This window comes from Sorex fumeus, unplaced genomic scaffold (genome assembly GCF_029834395.1).
Source record: "Sorex fumeus unplaced genomic scaffold, SorFum_2.1 ptg000008l, whole genome shotgun sequence".
NCBI classification, from domain to species: Eukaryota; Metazoa; Chordata; class Mammalia; order Eulipotyphla; family Soricidae; genus Sorex; species Sorex fumeus.
In genome coordinates, this window is record NW_026606065.1 from 29,635,562 (window position 1) to 29,654,678 (window position 19,117).

The 19,117-nt window shown below is 50.9% G+C and overlaps 1 protein-coding gene across 1 annotated transcript in view; it reads right to left on the bottom strand.

Moving 5' to 3' along the window:
* The window catches only part of PCCA (propionyl-CoA carboxylase subunit alpha), a 274,548-nt gene that overhangs the window by 219,210 nt on the left and 36,221 nt on the right, over window positions 1–19,117 (bottom strand). Inside the window, exons 5-6 of the mRNA XM_056109803.1 lie at window positions 14,180–14,293; window positions 11,060–11,113 (exon numbers count right to left, since the gene is read on the bottom strand). Coding sequence (XP_055965778.1) covers window positions 11,060–11,113; window positions 14,180–14,293 — 168 coding nt within the window. The remainder of the gene's footprint in view (window positions 1–11,059; window positions 11,114–14,179; window positions 14,294–19,117) is intronic.

A 19,117-nucleotide genomic window follows, 5' to 3' on the forward strand; every position in this document is an offset into this window, starting at 1 on the left:
GTAGCACAGGGGCAACCAGACTCCGGAGCAACTTTGTTTGAGGAAAGGAAGGATTGGGTGGGCCGCAGGGGAAGAGGGTGCCCAGGGATCATTCCTGGCAGTACTGGGCAACCATGTTCCAAGGCTACTAGGCCTGAATTCGGACGGGCCCCTTGCCTTGCAGAGGAGGGCACGTGCCTGAACCGCAGTGCAATTCCTTGGGCCTGGGATTTCCTTAAATAGGCTGCAGAACGCCTAGGAGAGGAGAAAACCTCTTTTCTATCACCTTAAGGAGGGGCTAGTGGAGCGCCGGCCTGGAGCTGGAGGCGTGCTAGCGGGCCAGACAAAGGGCGGGGAGCGGATTATCTCTGCATATCCGCAGCCCGGGTGCATATCCGGGGCCCATTCACGGTCTTTTCCTCTGAGCCATTCTCTTTCTAATCTCACCGGCCGGCATCCCTCCCTGCCCTCAGCGGCCGACCACGCGGCCCGGGGCCTCCACAGATTTCTAATGATCTCCGCAAGCTATTAGAGGCCCGGACAAGCTGGTAGCAATCAAGCGCAGGGGGGGAAAGGAATCCCAAAAGGAATCGCCGAGATCCCCGTCCAATAATGGGGTCCCCGGGAGCCCTCGGGCCTGCCAGGCCCTTTGCCTGGGAGGGTTCATTGCATAACAATCAGCCGGGGCTTAAGTGCTCCCAGGGGCCGGCGGCTGGGGACCGCCCGTGGAGCTCGGCCGGCCGAGGGCTGGGAGTGGGTCCGGAAGAAAGGGCCGGGGGCAGGTGAAAGAGAAAGGTGGTCTCAGGCCAGGGCTGCGGGGGGCAGCCCACCTGTAACGCCTTTCCCGAACTCATCCCCGCTCTCTGCTCCGCTTCATGCATTGCTAATCAGAGACCCACTGGCAGCTTCAGAAGCTGCTGAAAGGCCTGGCAGGGTATTTGGCTTTCAATTCTTCTCCTGTTTATTCCCAATATATATTCATCAGGCTTAGGGACAACTCCTGAACCAGGGCGGCCACTGCTCACTGAGATGTAAATCATGGACAGTGCTGAAACCTGGCCAGCCCCGCTAATGAGCGCGGCGAAGGCGGGCGGCGGCTGGACCGTGGTCGGCGGAGACCTGACTACTTAACCCTGTGAGTGCCGGGAGCCACCAGCCTGGGCTAAGGCAACACGGCCGTCCTGGCACCATGCACGATGCCCCAAAGACAAACAGGACATCTTTACCCTTCACCCACTGAAGATACGGCGAGACATAGGATACACGTGGGGCCGCTTGGGGCAAGATTGGTGTTTCAAACAGGCTCCTGGGAGTGAAAATAAGACCTGGTTGGAAAAAGAAAAAAAAGAAAAAGAAAAAAAATAATAAAGAAGGAACTAACCTATCGGCTTATTCGGTAATTCAACCAACAAATTTTAGAGTTCATGATCCGGGGCATGGCAAGACTGAAAAGTTCCCAACCCTTCAAAACGAAAAAGGATCTAAATCCAACATTGACTGACACCTTTAATTCCGGTAGAACTGGCAAAGATGGGGCTAATCCACGGTCCCGGGAGAAGCAGAGAGAAACCAGCAGGGTGGGCACTTGCCTTGTTCAATCCCCCCACACCACACCTGGGCCCCTGAGCACCACCTGGAGTGGAGTGAGCCCTGAGCACAGAACCAAGAGTAATCGCTGAGCAGCACCAGGCTTGCCACCCATTATTAAATTGAGAAGCAACCGAATTCAGAACTGGTGAGTTGGAAGTGCGGGCGCAGGGCTGGGGTGGGGCTGGCCGAGCCCTGGGTTCTATCCCAGCACCAAAGCAATACTAATCTGAGGCCAAGGAGATGGTTCCATGGGCTGGGGACATGCTTTGTTGTGTTTGCTTCTGGGCCACACCCAGCGATGCCCATAGGTTACTCCTGGCTCTGCACTCAGAAATCACTGCTGGTGGTGCTGGGGGACCCTACAGGATGCCGGGCTCAAACCCGGTCGGCGACAGGGAAGGCAAATGTGTCATCACTCGGGCCTTTGAGGGTACTCTTTACATGGAGAGGCCTGGGCCTGACCCCTACTCTAGAACGTCCCCAGGTACCATCAGGAGTGACCCCCACCCCCTGGGGCTAAGAGCACACTGCAGAGGATGATGGCTTTGAGATGTGTGTAAGAAGGGTCTGTGAGGGACAGGCCCAAAATGGACCACCACCAGAATTAATTTAGCTTAGCTTAATAGGAACCTGCATTGCAAAATAACTGGTTTTTCAAGAAACAGGTCTAGATGAGCTTTTTCAGATCCGCTTTACAGGAACCTGCACTGCAAAATAACTGTTTTTTCTGCTCCTGAGCAAGGAATTCAGATACAGGTACTCGAAGGGTGGGGGTCAGACCAGATAACCGGATGTCTCTCACAAAACCCATGTTGCAAGACCCAGGACTGCCCTAAAAACCACGACATTCCTAAGCACTGACGCAAATGCTGATCTTTAAACTATAGGCTAAGAAGTGATGTACCCTTAATTGGATTGGTTAGGAAAGTATTTGTTATTACAAATCTATTGGCTATGAAATGCGCGGGCTCTGCTGTAACGGCCAGTGAAGGCCTATATAAGATCCCCTTTGAAGAAGTTCGGGGTCTTGCCTCACCTAACTGACCTGCATGTCTGTGTAGGTGGTTTGACCCTGGCTAGCCAGTCTCACAATAAACCTTGCTTGCTGTTTGCAGTCTCTGGAGTCTCTTTGTCATTACAGGGAGATCACGATCCGCACCCTAACAGGGTCCAGGGCCAGCGGCTGGGAGCCGGCTGGGCGAAAACTCCCTCTGTCTGTCTAGAAGGTTCTTTTTCCACAAACTCCTCGCTTTAAGGCCACCCTCTCAGACCTTCCTGTGTCACCTTGTCCAAAGTGGTGCCTCGGCCACCTCCTGGCACAGTTTCTGTGATTGGGAGGCCCTGGCACAAATTCAGTTAAAAAAAATAATAATAACAAGCATTGCAAGCAATTTGCTCGATCAAAATGTACCACCTTGAAACAAAAACTCCCCATGTTTGCTCATTTTTAAAAGGATGAAAGAGGGGCCAGAGAGATTTGATCCCTAGTATCCCATAAGGTACCCAAGCACAGCCAGAAGTGATCCCTGAGAGCAGAGGCTGGAGTAACCTCTGAGCACCAAAACACACACACACATACACACACACACACACACACACACACAAACACACACACACAAGAATGAATCAATCTTCACAGTTAACACAGATCAGTAAATGTGGACATGCCTGGCATTTGGAGGGTCCCTAACGTTTGGCTTATCAGAGGACAGCTGGATTCTGGTGTCTGCCCCTGACTTTGATCTCTTAGACCACATACCCCAGGTCTCTGCAAAAAGATGCCACTGCACGGTCCTGGATAAAGCGGAGGGAAGCCACAGTGACCCGGGCTCGGTCCTGGATGAAGTGAAGGGAAGCCACAGAGATCTGGGCTTGCCTGGCGTGCCCCTCACTGCCCCTTGTGAGGCTCACCCGGGGCTGCATTCACGCATTCACGAGCTTCCTACCTACCTCCTCAATAATAAGGCCATAAAATATTCGTTTTTTCCTGTTCTCCTGTAATTAGTATAAATAGCATCTAGCCAGTGTCTGGTACCTTCCCACTTTCCTCAGAAGGCATGATACCAGTAACTCATGTAAACAAAATAACGATCTCGTTATGTTCAGTTACCCGCAGGTTTGATCCCCAGCACCCCATATGGTCCCCTGCACCCAGCAGGAGTGAGCCCTGCGCTCGGATCCAAGAGAGAGCCCTGAGCACTGCCGATATGACCTGATAAAAACAGCAGCAGCAGCAGCAAACAGCGCACACACCAAGCTCTCTGCGCGTTTGGAGAAGCAAAAGGGACTGTGCTCTCTGCACCCAGAGGCGGATGCTGGGGTGGGCCAGAGGCGATGCTGCTCCAGCCTACGCCCCCAGAGGCCCCTGGTGTCCGTCACCCAGGAGAGGACCTCTATTCCAGTGCCTAAGCTTAGTGGCATCAGAAGGCAACTTCTTTTTACGGTGACCATTCGGGAGTTAAGATGGTCAGACCAAGATCACCCGGGAAAAGTTCATGTTGCTATATTGGAGTTTTCTTTTTTGGGGGGGTGGGGCTCGGGGCCACACCCAGAGGTACCCAGTTTACCAGGCACCATTGAAGCTGGAACTCCCGGTTGAGCATGCCTTCATACTAGCCCTCTGAGCCACTGACCTGGCCGAAATTAATGTTTATAGATAACACAGTTCGATACTGATTGGTGTTTTTTTGTTTTTGTTTTATTTGGGGTTTTGTTTTTGTTTTCTTTTGGCTTTTAGTTTTTGGGTTGCATCCGGTGATGCTCAGGCATTACTCCTGGCTCTGCACTCAGGAATCATTCCTGGCGGTGCTCAGGGGACCATATGGGATGCCGGGGATAGAACCCGGGTTGGTCATATGCAAGGCAATGCCCTCCCCAATGTGCTATCTCTCCAGCCCTGAATGGGTGTCTTTTGCAGTAATATTCAAGAATAAAAACAAAACATTGTTCTCTTCCTTTTGGTCAGGAAAATCTCAAGTGTAAAGGATGATGGTACAACAAAAACAAAATATTTTGGTAAAAAGAAACATAAAGAAGACACTGAAATTCCTCAAAACTGAATGGACAGGAGAACTTCAACTGTATGACATTTATTTAATATATGAGCCAACACAGTCACCACTGACTCCAACATACCTTCAGTAGAAATTCAGCCTCCAAAAAAAATTAGGGGGCTAGGGTGATAGCACAGCGGGTAGGGCATTTGCCTTGCACATGGCCAACCCAGATTTGATTCCCAGCATCCCATATGGCCCCCCAAGCACCACCAGGAGTAATTCCTGAGTGTATGAGCCAGGAGTAACTCCTGTGCATCACTGGGTATAACCCCCCCCCCAAAGAAAGAAAAATTACAATATAGAATATGCACTTCCAGGTCTTATGAATTTCCTTTCATGGATTTTCTTTTCTTAATAAAAAAATTCTAATAGGATCAAAAAACAGACCAGGGTCAGGATGGAGCTGACTGGCAGAGCACTTGCCCTGCGCGTGTAAGGCCCTGACTCCAATTTCCAGCACGGATGGGGCAGGGAGGGAAGAACATTATAGCAGAAAAAATTCCCGCTGTTCATTGCAGATTCAGCAATTATTTTAAGCCCGATTCAAATGTAGAGCAACAAATTATAAGTCTTCTAAATATTTTGTCATTATGTAACATCCACCAGTGAGCATTGCTTCCATAAATAAAATATTGCTAAGAAATACAGCACACCAGGGCCAAAGAGATAGCACGGCCGGGAGGGAGCTGGCCCGGGAGCTGGCCCTGGGGCACACAGTATGGTCCCCCAGGCCCCGCCAGGAGTGATCCCCGAGTGCACAGCCAGAAGCGAGCTCTGACCACTGCCAGGAGTGGCCGAAAAAGCAAATAAATAAATAAGTAAATAAATAAATAAGAAGAAATATCAGATGTTTTCATTTCTGTTCATCCCTGATAGGCAACCAGCATCTAAAGGCCTGAATGCAAAGGGAGAACAACACAGGCACACACACAAGCGTGTGTGCACACACTCATGGCAGAAGTGTGCAGCACATGTGCACGCACCAGACCCTCTCCGCAAAGCAACAGGTCTGGCACACCCTTCGCGCCCACCTGATGCCAGGGAAACTGGAGGCAGAGCCGTGAGTAAGGTCCAGTCCGGAAACAAAGCCTGGCAATCTTCACGTTATTTCTGCCTTTTTACCCATTTTAGAAAGCATGCATTTAGAAGTGTAATTTTAGAACCTTTGGGCAATAGGAATCATTCACTAAATGTGACAGTGATAATTAATGGTACGTTTTAATTCAACAGAACCCTCCGTCTGTTACCTACAGTAGGACACACACAAAAATAATCTTTCCTGTTGGATTCTAAGTTTAGCAGTGACATACAAGTAAATGGGTAAAAGGATATTTTGAGGGGCAGAGACAGCTCTTTCGGTGGGGCTGGAGCACAGGCTGCTGAGGACCCTAGTAGAGGGCACAAAAAAAAAGTCAACAAGGATTCATTATAAGAGGTCAGAGGTCACAAGGCTACTCTCCGTGAAAATCAGCACTTTCCCAGGAAAATAAAGGCTGACATAGGAGAGACTTACTACGTTTCCTTCCAGTATTCCAAATTTCAATTCAGCAACTTCTCTCATACAAAAGGTGGAAACAAGCACATATGGAAGTCTGAGTAGTGGCTTGCGGGGTGGGAGCGACAGGACAGCGGGGAGGACCCTCTCCTGGCACGCGGCTGACCGAGGTTTACTCCCCAGCACTCCATTGGGTCCCCAGAGCCCCAGAGTGATCCCTGAGCACAGAGTCAGGAGTAACCCCTGAGCACTACTGCCTGTGACCTCAAATCCAAATAATAATGATGATGATGATAAAATAGAATTTTAAAAACTAAGGGTGGGGCTGGAGAGACAGCACAGCAGGTAGGGCATTTGCCTTGTACGCGGACGACCCGGGTTCGATTCCCAGCATCCCATATGGTCCCCTGAGCACTGCCAGGAGTAACTTCTGAATACAGAGCCAGGAGTAACCCCTGTGCATCACCAGGTGTGACCCAAAAAGCAAAAAAAAACTAAGGGTTAGAGAGACAGTATGGGGCTCAGATGCTTGCCTTGCATGCAGCTGACCCAGGCTCAATTCCCAGCAGCCATATGGTCCCCAAGATCTCAGTGAGTGACCTCTGAACAGTCAGGAGTAAGCCCGAGCACGACCAAGTATGGCCCCCCAAACGAAAACAAAAAAGGTCATTTCAGTCTGATATTTGTCCCAACTGGGTGATAAGCAACAGATAAACAAAGTCAGGTACATTCATATAATAAACTATTATTCAGTTTTAAAAAAGCAATGGAACATCAATGAATTTGAGATATTATATGAAGTAAAACAAGCCTGACACAAAAGACAAATATTATTCCAATTACATAAAATATGTGGAACAGACAAATTCATAGAGAGATGGGGGGGTCAGAGAGAGGCAGGGCGGGGAAGTGGGAAGTTTGGAACTATCTAATGAGTGCCGAGTTTAAGTTTGAGTTTGGAACGATAAGAAAGTTCTAGAGATGCATGGTACTGATAACTGCATACCATAAATGCTTTGAATGCCTCTGAACCATACATTTAAAATACTGAAAATGGGGGCCAAGGAGCGTACACCAAGTAAAGCACTTGCCTTCCACACAGCCAACTCAGGTTTGATCTCGGGCATGGCACATGGTTCCCCCAGCCCCACCAGGAGCGATCCTTGAGCACTGCTCGTTGTGACCCCAAAATAAGGTAATATTGAAAAGGGGGTCAGAGAGCTGGTTCAGAAGGCATGAGGGCGTGATTTGCATACAAAAGGCCTGATCTGATCCCTGACCACATGATCCCCCCTGAACACAGACAGGGCCAGGAGTAGCCCCAGAGCACCACTGGGTATGGCCCCTCAAAACAATAAAATACAACATTGAACAGGGCAGATTGTATGTTCTGTGTGCTGGTGCAATAGCACAGCGGTAGAGGGTTTGCCTTGCACGCAGCCAGTCTGGCCGAGCCGGGTTCGATTCCTCCGCCCCCGTTTCTGACCCCTTGTGATGCATCTGGGGAAAGCAGTCTAGGGTGTAGCTGAACCCCTCCGCCTCTCTGATCTTCAGCTTGGTGTCATTCCTTGGACACTCTCCACCAGGCGACCAGGCAGCAGCTTGGAAACTGCCGAGAGTCCTGACAAGTCCTGGAGCAAACACACACAAAATGAACGCCCAGATTCCAGGATCTCCACGGAACCCCAGCCCCCAAAGACTCTGTAAACTGCATTGTGGCTCTTCATAGGTCCATACCCAGGAAGGAAGGCATGAACATCTGAGATTAGGTTCTGCAGAGGCAGACCTGGCTACATTCTCTAGACACATTGTTGCTAATCTTTGGATCAAACTCTTTTTACAATGAGAAATGTGGGAGCTATCTGGAGTCTGCTCTTGAAAGCCACCTTACTAAGAGCAGCTTTTAGTTTATCTGGGTAGCAGTGGGGTGTGGCTGGGGCATGCCAGGAAGAGTCTGAGCTTTCAGAGTCTGAGCTGGGGGTGTGATCCCCAAACCAGCAGATACACAAAAAACATCTCTTGGGGCCAGAGTACAGCAGGCGGGCATCTGCCTTGCACGCAGCTGACCCAGGTTCAATCCCCGGCACCCCATCCTAAGTCCCAACAGGAGTGAGCCCTAAACACAGAGCCAGAAGTAAGGCCTGAGCACTGCCAGGGATGTCCCTACCCTACCTTCTCTACTCCCACCCTCCGCCCTCTCCAAAAGGGCATCTCTCTGTAGATGGGCAAAAAAACTTCTTGGGCCTGAGAGATAGTACAGAAACAAGGTGCTTGCCTGGCTGACAGTGGGTCCTGGTTCAACCCTCAACATCCCATATGGTCCTTGAGGGCAGAGCCAGGAGTCAGCCCAGGCACCGCTGGTGAGCCTTCCCTCACCCCACACAAGACAACTTCTCTTTCATCAGACGGATCCCAAGTAGTGCGGAGGCTGCGTGGGCCTGAAGGTTGAGGGGTTCTGGCACAGAGATTCAGTTCTACTTGAACTAAAGGTGCTGGAATCCCCAGGGAGACTCTAGCCCAGAGATGCTGGGTGGGGGTAGGGTGGGTGGGGGTAGGGTGCGGCCCCAGGGATCAAACGTGGGGCCTCCAGCCTTCGAAGGACTCCTCCCAGCCCCAATTTTATTTTGTGAGTCCTAAGGCCCTGCATTACTTCCCATCATATTGCTTTACCAACTAAAACCATGATGTCCACCAGGAAAATACAGACTGGAAATCCGTTTGAAAATAAGATTTTGTTCAGCATATAAAAATTGTTTTATTGAGCTAGCAATGGGACTCAAGTGGTAGAACATGTGTGGTCTGGGGTTTGATCCCCAGTACCACATGGACCAAACACTAGCACTGGCCCCCAAGACTACAATAAATAAAAAAAGTTTTAATGCTATTCTTCATAAGCATTACTTAAAGCATTGTTTACTCCATGGATTATTTTAACAATAGCAAACATTAAGATATGGCTTTGTTGATGCGTGCCAAAAGTAGACTATAGACAGAACACAATGGACACTCAATAAGTCTATTGCAAACTACAACACCCAAAAGGAGAGAGAACAAATGGGAATGCCCTGCCACAGAGGCAGAGTGGGATGGGAGCGGGATGGGGTGGGGGTGGTGGGAAGGATATTGGGAACACTGGTGGGGGAGAACGGGCACTGGTGGAGGAATGGGTAAATGATTATTGTGTGACTAAAATAGAAAAGTTCGTAAATTTGTAACTGTACCTCAAGGTGATTCACTAATGGAAAAAAAAAGATATGGCTTTGTTCAAATAATATAAAGTAGGAATTATGTATCATTTGATCCAATTTGATAAAAATTAAGCATAAAGAATAATTTACCTTGGGGCCTGAGCAATAGTACAGTGGGTAAGGAGTTTGCGTATGGTCCCCTGAGCACTGCCAGTAATTCCTGAGTGCAGAGCCAGGCAGGAGAAACCCCTAAGCATCACTGGGTGTGACCCAAAAAGCAAAAACAAAACAAAACAAAAAAAAAAAGAGCTCGAGCAGTGGAGCAGGGGGGCAGTGAGGAGATGGCACAGGGAGTCGGATGCTCACCGTGCACGCGGCCTGTGCTCCATCCCCAGCCACCCAGTAACTCCTGAGCACAGAGCCAGGAGTGAGCACTGCTGTGTGTGAGCATATTATCATCACCTTCACCAAGCCTCTGTCTCAGGAGGAAACTGAAACAGAGGAACAATTTTGGCACCCCGCCCCAACATTCCAGGAGAGAGACGAGCGACCACCTCTCACCAGGACAATCCTGCAGACGGGGCGTGAGAAGGGCTGACCTGGGGGAATGGTCTGTAACGGGTGGACATGCGTAGAGCCCACCTAAGCACTGCATCATCGCCGGCAACCTAACTGCAGAGTAGGCACGCCACTTGGGCAAGGGCCAGTTAGAAGCTGGGAATGGGGGCCGAGAGGTCAGAGGTGCCCACGGTCAATCACCAAGCAGCCAGCAGCCGGGCAGAGGAGGACGTGGGGTCAGGCTGGGTGGAGGCAGGGAAATGCAGGGAAACGGAGGGGATAGAGCGTTGCAGAACACCCGGGACAGCAAAGTGCCCCTGTGCGAACCACCTGCCCAGACGGGAAGAGCCTCTCTTCTCTCTTGCCTTCATCCGTCCCAGGGCGCCTGGATGGCACCATGTTCTCCGTCCTCAGCAGATGCTCTGCGCGACCCTGATGTAGCTTCCGTGATATGCACACGGGCTGCGCTCCTGCCCAGACCCTGCGGTTCAGTTGTAATCCTTCCCGGGCCCCGTAGATGCAGACCCAGAGGAGCATCTTTAACCACGTGAGTGACTCACGGATGCACATGCCAGCGTGGCCATGCCATCTCTGGGGCCTGAGCTTTCAGCTACCCCAGGAGTGGACGGGCTTTTCCTGCCAAGGGCCGTAATGTCAGTGTTCGCAGCTCTACGGGCCCCTCTGACTCTGCGCCTCTTCTCGGCCACACACCACCCGGGATGGAGGCGTGGACTGCGTTACACCAACCACAGGCGAGAGGCGAGACAGAGCAGCACCTCCTTGGACAGGCATGAGCCGAACCCACCATCCACTCTACCAGGATGCTGAAACAGGAAATCTATATTCAAATCATTTTTTTGTTTATTTGTTTGGGGGCCACACCCAGCACTGCTCAGGGCTGACTCCTGGGCCTGCACTAGGAGAACTCAGTGGGTCTTGGGGGACCCTACAGGGTGTTGGGGATGGAACTCAAAGGGCCCAGAGCGCTCACTCTAGATGGGGGGACCCCAAGTGTACCCAGGCACTCAGGGCGGAAGAAACTCTAGGCCATATAAGGTGTGTCCCCCCCCACCAAAAAAAAAAAAAGAAGGAAGAAAAAATTGCTGGGACTTTCCCAGCTTTGCCACCAGCACAGGCCCCCTGGGCAGCCACAGATATGCAGGTGAGCGGTTCTTGCTCTGTGACCCACTTACCAAACACTTGGCAAACTCCTTGTTTTCTGAAAGAAATCCGTAGCCTGGATGGACCTGAGAAAGAAGACGAAGACCACGTTCAGTTTTCCGTCCCCATGCACCCGTGCCTACTGTCACAGAGCCCTGGAGGAAGGGACTCGCTTGCCTGCTCCGGCAACCTTCTGGGGCACCGACAAATCTCAAGTTCTAGAAACTTCTGGCAGCTGCCCTGTGTCCTCACTGGGATCAGGCCATCAACACACATGGGTTCTGCCCTGCACATGTGTCCCCGGCATATTTCATGATACAACTCACGCTGTCCCTCTTCTTTTTCTTTTTCTTTTTGCTTTTCTTCTGTTTTGGGGTCACACCAGGGATGCTCAGGGCTTACTCCCGGCTCTGCACTCAAGAATCACTCCCGGCAGTACTCAGGGGACCCTATTAGATGCCAGGTATTGAACCCAGTTTGGCTGTCTGCAAAGCAAACACCCTCCCAAGGGTACAGTCCCCTCTTCAGATTCTGAGGCTGACTCTGGACTCGAGTTTGGAAACAGCTGGCAGGTAGCACAATAATTTAGGAGGCCCAGGAGCATGACGCCCTTGGTACAAAGACTGGCACTACCTGGTCCCTTGAGCAATGCTGGCATCAAGACCCAGGCAAGAATGGGAATGACCCCTGAGCACTGTGATGAATCAAGACCCAGTCATATAGATGGGAATGACTCCTGAGCACTGCTGACATCCAGACCCACTAATAGATGGGAGTGACTCCTGACCACTGCCGGGATCCAGGCCCACTAATGGATGGGAGTGACTCCTGAGCACTGCCAGGTGTAACCCCTACTCCCGACCTCCAAGAAAAACAATGATGTTCATGGAAACCCTAAGCACAATAGATTTCTAAAAACTACAGTTCCTTTCAAAGCCCAGGAATGGCGGCTTTCTGAACTTAGCAAATTTATTTAATTCTTAAAGACCTTAATAAACTCGGCCACTACCTAACTCAAGCGAAAGTCTGGCTTTACTTCCTCTTGGCAGCCATTCCTCTTTCCTCACCCCAAGCTCCGTTTGTCGGTGTCGCAGCCACAACCACAACCAGCAGTGCCGAGGAGCTACTCGGGACTCTGTAGGGGCTCACTCTCAGGAACTGGGGGCGACCAGATGGTGCTAGGGACTGAGCCCAGGTCTCCTGCCCACAAAGCACATGCTCAGCCCACTGAGCACTCTCTCTAGTCCTTCTCCTGGCCCCATTTTTGTTTTGGGGCCATACCAGAGGTGCTCAGGGCTTACTCCTGCGCTCAGGGATGACTCCTGGCAGGACACTATACAGGGTGACAAGGACCGAATCCAGGTTGGCCGCGTGCAAGGCAAGCACTCTACCCACTGTCCTATTGCTCCAGTACCCTCACCCCCAATTTTTAATCACTCACAGGTACCTAGCAATGCAGGCTGATTCCTCTCTCCTGTTCGAATGGAGGACTCACACACTGGCCCAACAAAAATCTACTCACTGCATTTCTGCAATGTGGAATATACTTCTAATTTAAAAAAAATTTTGAAATGAAAATTCTGCTATAAGAGAAACTTCAGAAGGCATCAATATCAGAATCTAGAGGTTACCACACATCTGAGACTTTAAAATGCTAAATGGGAGCCAGAGCAATAGCACAGCGGGGAGGGCGTTTGCCTTGCACGCGGCTGACCTGGGTTCGATTCCCAGCATCCCATTTGGTCCCCCAAGCGCCGCCAGGAGTGATTCCTGAGTGCATGAGCCAGGATGCACCCTGTGCATCATGGGGTGTGACCCAAAAAGCAAAAATAAATAAATAAAAACAAATAAAATGCTAAATGGAGCCTTAACCTGCAGCAGAGGGAAAGAGTTTTATTCCAATAATTTCATGTCACTAATATTCCACTAAAGATTATATTCTGACAAGCTATAGTTAAAAAGCTGAGAGTTTTGGAACCAGAGCGGTAATACAGTGGGTAGGGCGCTTGCCTTGCAGGCAGCAGACCCAGGTTCGCTCCCCAGCACCTCATATGGTTCCCAGAGCCCTTCCAGATGTGATCCCTGCGTGCAGAGGCAGGAGTAAGTCCTAAGCACATTGCTGGGTATGAACCAAAAACAAACAAAAATAAAAGCTAAGAGTTTTACTTCCATTAACTCCGCTAATGAACTGTAAACATCTATAAAGTGAGTTCATGAATTCAGGTTTTCATTAAACATGCATCTTACTAAAACACTTCTTTCAAGAAATAAATGTGGACACCAATGAAAGCACTCCAGGCTAATTGTTGGCTGTATCCATTCACTCTGAGAGAAAATTCTGCGTAATTTTAACATTATATGTAATTAGTTGAGGTTTTTTTTTGTTTGTTTTTTTGTTTTTAAATCACTGGTCCTCATCACCAGTGTGTTTCCTTGGATTCCACTCCGTTCAAACCAAACTGGGGCTGGGAGCCCTGACCTCTCATGGCACTTACATGTAATTCTATTGCCATCATCACATTAAATTAAGCAACAATTTTTATTTCTGATGATCTCAATAAGCCTACCAAATTTTTTTTTTCACTTTTTGGGTCACACCCGGCAATGCACAGGGGTTACTCCTGGCTCATGCACTCAGGAATTATTCCTGGAAGTGCTCGGGGGACCATATTCCCATATGCTGGGAATCAAACCCGGGTCGGCCACATGCAAGGCAAACGCCCTACCCGCTGTGCTATTGCTCCAGCACCCCCAATTTTTTTTTAAACAATTAAAATTGAAGCCAGTGCCTTCGAATCCTGAGGCTCTTACAGAATTTTTTAATACGTGTATTCTTCTGAAAGGGTTAATGTTCAAAACTAACTGGGATCGATCTCTCTCTCTCCCTCCCCCCAACCCCCGCCCCAGCAAATTTGGAAATGAGCTGCAACTGCTCCCCGGTATGCACCCCCTCCATCGGGCACCTGGGGCTCAGGGCCCACACTGCCAGGTGCTCCAGGGCCTTTGCTTTCCAGGAGCGAATCCAGCCACCGTGAGCCCCCGCAATGCGCCTGGCCCCAACAGCATTCTCAATCCTCCTTTCTTCTCCTTTTTTTTTTTCCTAAACACAGGCTCCAGCATCCTGCACTGCGCAGAGCTGCCCTCGGACTCACAGCTTGGGCTCCCGTTTTCCTGACGGCCTCCAGGATTGCGCCCATGTTGAGGTAGCTCTGGCCAGTGGGCGCGGGGCCCACGCACACGGCCTCGTCCGCCATCTTCACATGTACCTGGGGAGACAGAACAGCATCAGCCAGAGCTGCGGGCACGCAGGCACCAACACACACAGCTGCAAATCGGGAGCTCCAACGGAGCGCAGGGATATGGAGCGGGAGAGGGAGGGGGCGGAGGGAAGGGGGAGACTCGCCTAAAATAACAATATTGACGATACAGCAATTACCTGTTATTTTATTTCTAACAGACAAGTCTCACACAGTCTCACCCGTCCATTGCCGTGAGTATTTCTGGCTCCACTGAGTATCAAATCAAAGCAAATTAATCTTTGGTTCCCTGGTTTGCAAACAGATGCTGATTTCTAGACATGAATCTTTGGTTGGAAATGATTCTGGTCCCTCTCGGCAGTCACCCCATATTCTAGCACGGAGTCACCCCATATTCCAGCACAGAGAGTCACCCCATATTCTAGCACGGAGAGTCACCTCGTATTCCAGCATGGGCAGAGTCATCCCATATTCTAGCACAGAATCATCCCATATTCCAGCAGAGTCAACCCATATTTCAGCACGAAGAGTCACCCCCTATTCCAGTATGGAGAGTCATACCGTATTCTAGCACAGTCACCCCATATTCTAACAGCAGTGCCATGAAGCAGAACTGAACAAGCGTTCCCCAGAGCACCCCCAACAGAGCCAGAGAGCCGAGCCCTGCCAGATTCCAGTATGCAGGCTCCTCCTATGTGCTATGTGTCCCCTTGTTCTATGGAAACCCACACACGGGGGTGTGACATCCTGAACCTCTCCCGACACCTTGCTCGAGACGAGGCGATACTGTCTGAAACCTCCACTTTCGCTAATAGAGGGTAGGCATTCTTATCCTCAGAAAGATCAGCTGGTGCTAAAAAAAAAAAGTATTTTTTATTGAATCACCGTGAGATACAGTTACAAAGCTTTCCTGTTTGAGTTTCAGTCATACAATGAGCAAACACCCATCCCTCCACCAGTGCACATTCTCCACCACTAATGTCCCAAGTATCCCCCCATCCCACCCCAACCCCTGCCTCTATGGCAGACAATCTCCCCCATACCAGAGTCGAACTTTTAAAGTGGCAAAAGCAGGGGCTGGAGAGAGTGTATAGCGGGAAGGACGCTTGTCTTATAAGCAGCTGCCCAGGGGCTCAATTCCCGGCACCCCATATGGTTCCTTGAGCCCCACCTGACCACAGAGCCAGGAGTCAGTCCTGTGCATCACTGGGCATGGGCCCCAAACAAAAACAAGTAGGCACCAGAGATGAGGGATATCAACCCCGATGGGCCCTGGCATGTCGCTTCTGTTTAAGCAGCACAGGTCCTGTGACCCCCAACCGCCCACCCACTCCTGACAGCGCTGAGCTGGGAGGTGTTGCCCCAAACCCACTGGGCACCCATGCCCCATGACACAGTCACAGCACCGCACCCAGGGCCCTGGGCACCAGCACACCCACGCGCTTCACATCACAAACACTCTGTGTTGGGAACACAGTGTCCTTCACCTCTGCCTCATTCCTCTGCAAATTGGGGCAGGTAGAGAAGGTAGGGCCCACCTCAGTGGCCTGCAACTGAGGCCATCTGTCCCAGATGCGCACACGGGAAGTACAGCCTGTGGACAGCCATTTCAATTTCCAAACAGAAAGTTGTGAACTTCTGTTCATAATAGCCAGAAACAACCCGAGTGTCTGAGAATAGATGACTGGTTAAAGAAACTTTGGCACATCTACACAATGGAATAACTATGCAGCTGTTAGAATTGAAATCATGAAATTTGCTTATAAGTGGAGGATGGTCATGGAGAGTATTATGCCAAATGAAATGAGTCAGAAGGAGAGGGACAGACATAGAATTGACTGCACTCATTTGTGGAATATGAAGTCACAAAATATGAGACGGACATCCAAGGACAGTAGACACAAGGGCCAGGAATCCTGCCCCCTAGTTGGAAGCCTGTCTCATGAACTGGGGGAGAAGGCAGCTGGAATAGAGAAGGGATCTCTAAGACAATGATGGTTGGAGGGCTCGGTCGGGATGGGAGATGTGTGCTGAAAGAAAAGGATCAAACATAATAGCCTCTCAATATCTGTATTGCAAACCATAATGCTCCAAAGTAGAGAGAGAGTACGGGGAAAACTGTCTGCCATGGAGGCAGGGGGAGGGTTGGAAAGGGGGAGGGGGTGTATACTGGGGATACTGGTGGTGGAGAATGTGCACTGGTAGAGGGATGGGTGTTTGATCACTGTTTGACTGAAACTCAAACATGAAAACTTTGTAACTATCTTTCACGGTGACTCAAAAAATAAATAAAATAAAAAATAAAAGGTAAAAGGTAAAGGCCCTCCCGTTGATCATCGATTTGCTCGAGCGGGCCCAGTTAACATCTCCATTGGAGACTTTGTTGTTACTGTGTTTGGCATATCGAATACGTCACGGGAGCTTGCCAGGTTCTGCTGTATGGGTGAGATACTCTCGGTAGCTTGCCGGGCTCTCCGAAAGGGGCGGAGGAATCGAACTCGGGTCGGCCATGTTGGCTGCGTGCAAGGCAAATGCCCTACCGCTGTGCTATTACGTTCCATAGTGGGGCTGGAGCAATAGCACAGCATGTAGGGCGTTTGCCTTGCATGCGGCCGACCCAGGTTCAATTCCCAGCATCCCACATGGTCCCCTGAGCACCGCCAGGGGTAATTCCTGAGTGCAGAGCCAGGAGTAACCCCTGTACATTGCCAGGTGTTACCCAAAAAGAAAAAAAAAATTCCATAGAAACGATTAAAAAAAAAAAAAAGCTGTGAACGCTGCATGAGATGAGGCAGAGGGATCTTGCTGATTGTCTGAGCCAGCATTCATGGCAGAGAGTTCCCTGGAGGAGCCCCCAGGTTCCCGAGCCCTCTCCCCCCGCCCGGCTCCTCACATTACAACAATAAAATTAATACCATGAGAGGGTTCAAACTTGTGTTCTAGGCTGCTGTGAAAAATATCGATGAATCACTATTGCAAACTGCGCCTGCATTAACAATGGGAGACACATGACAGATGGGTCCCTGGGACCCCCGACTTCCCTCATGCATCCAGACATGCTATCGTTCTCGTGACCCCACTGCCCACCCAGCAAAGCATTCCTCTCGGTATGTTTGGCTTGGGGCCACCCCCAGCGGTGCTCTGGGCTCAGTCTCGGAGGGCTCAGGGGAGCCTGTGGGCCCACTGCGGACAAGGCAAGCACTGGCCCACGGTGCCAGCACTCTGGCCCTATCGTCGCTTTATTAGGAACTTGCTGACCTCAGATTTCACTCCCCAAATATTTAATTTCTGGAAGCCAAATATTCAGGTTTTCAAAACACCTAAAATTCCTTAGTTTACAGAGTCCGTGATGGATGAGTTGGCTTCACAGCACGCCAGATGAAGGAGCACCACATGAATATGAAAAGCAGTCAAACCAACCACCCAGCCTCCCCCTCTCCTAAGACCCCTGAGACCACTCCAGATACTCCCCCTCCCCCACTCGACCCTCACAGGAAGCAGCCAGGGGTTCCAGAAGCTTCTGGCCACATTCTCCCCAAGCAGGACACCATCAAGAACATCTGGGAAATGTTTTCATTTTCTCTCTGAAAAATAAATACTCTCTCTTCTCATCCTCTCCCAGGACGGGGAAAACAAGGGTTTCTGTACCAGAGGACGGGCTTCCTTTCCAGTAGCTTCCACACCAGCTCGGGCTGTTCCCAATTCTGAGACAAAGGATCCTGCCAGCAGCGGGCGCCCACCCACCCCCACCCCTCCCAGGTCCATGATTCAGCCTGTCCTGAGACATGTTCTGGGGGACTCAATCCATGGACCCCACGCACAGAGCCAGGGCCCTAGGAAGCAGACCAAGGGGGCTCTCCCCCACTGTGGCAGCCCCACATACGGCAGACACGCCCACTTAAGAGCAGGAAAGGGAACCCACGGGGAAGGGGGGCGGCTGTCCCATGAGGTCCAGGCTACGGGGAGACAACGGGTGAGCCCAGGTTCCAGAAAGGCAGGCTGAGCCGCCAACGAGCTGCCAACAAGCCACTTGCTCCATCATGGAAAACCTAACGCTTCATTCAGGGCTGGGGTGACAGCACAGTGGGTAGGCATTTGCCTGGCACGCAGCAGACCTGGGTGCAGTTCTACCTACAGCACCCCCCAAATGGTTCCCGCACCCACCGAAAGTGACCCCTGAGAACACAACCAAAAGTAATCCCTGAGCACGCCCCCTCCCCCCTAACATTTCTGCAAACCCCAGGGCACAGTTTGATGCACACGTCTGCATCAAAGGGCAAGTAGGTGCCCTCAGACCCCACCATCACAGGGGGAAGCTGGCTCGCCCGAGAAAAAAGCACGAAAGGAAAGAGATGCCCGTGGGGAGCAAAGCCGCAAGGCAGGGGAGACCCTGTGTGAGGGTGTCTGAGTGTTATTCGCTAGACCCAAGGAGCCCAAAACACATTTCCTCCAAAAACACAGGTTCCGGCCCCCGACCAAATCCCAGGATGTCAAACTGCCCCATGGCTCCCGGTTTGTTCCCGCCTGCATCCCGGCCACCGCATAGAGGATCTGCGGGGAGGAGGGTGGCCCACAAAGGCACCTGGGAAAGCCCTCCAGGAACCCCAGTTCAGGCAGTCAGAGCCCGCTCAGTCGACCGCAGGGAAGAAAACGGTTTCCCAGAAAAGTCAGTTACTGAAATGTCACACTAGATTCCTCGTAAGCAGAAAGGGCGAGAGAAGCAGGTGACTTCCCAGAGAGAAAGAGCTCGCTCACGGCCAGAAACCCCCACCAGCAACCTGAGGGTCACTCCTGGCCAGAAAACCCCACCAGTCACCTGCATTCCAGGGAGGG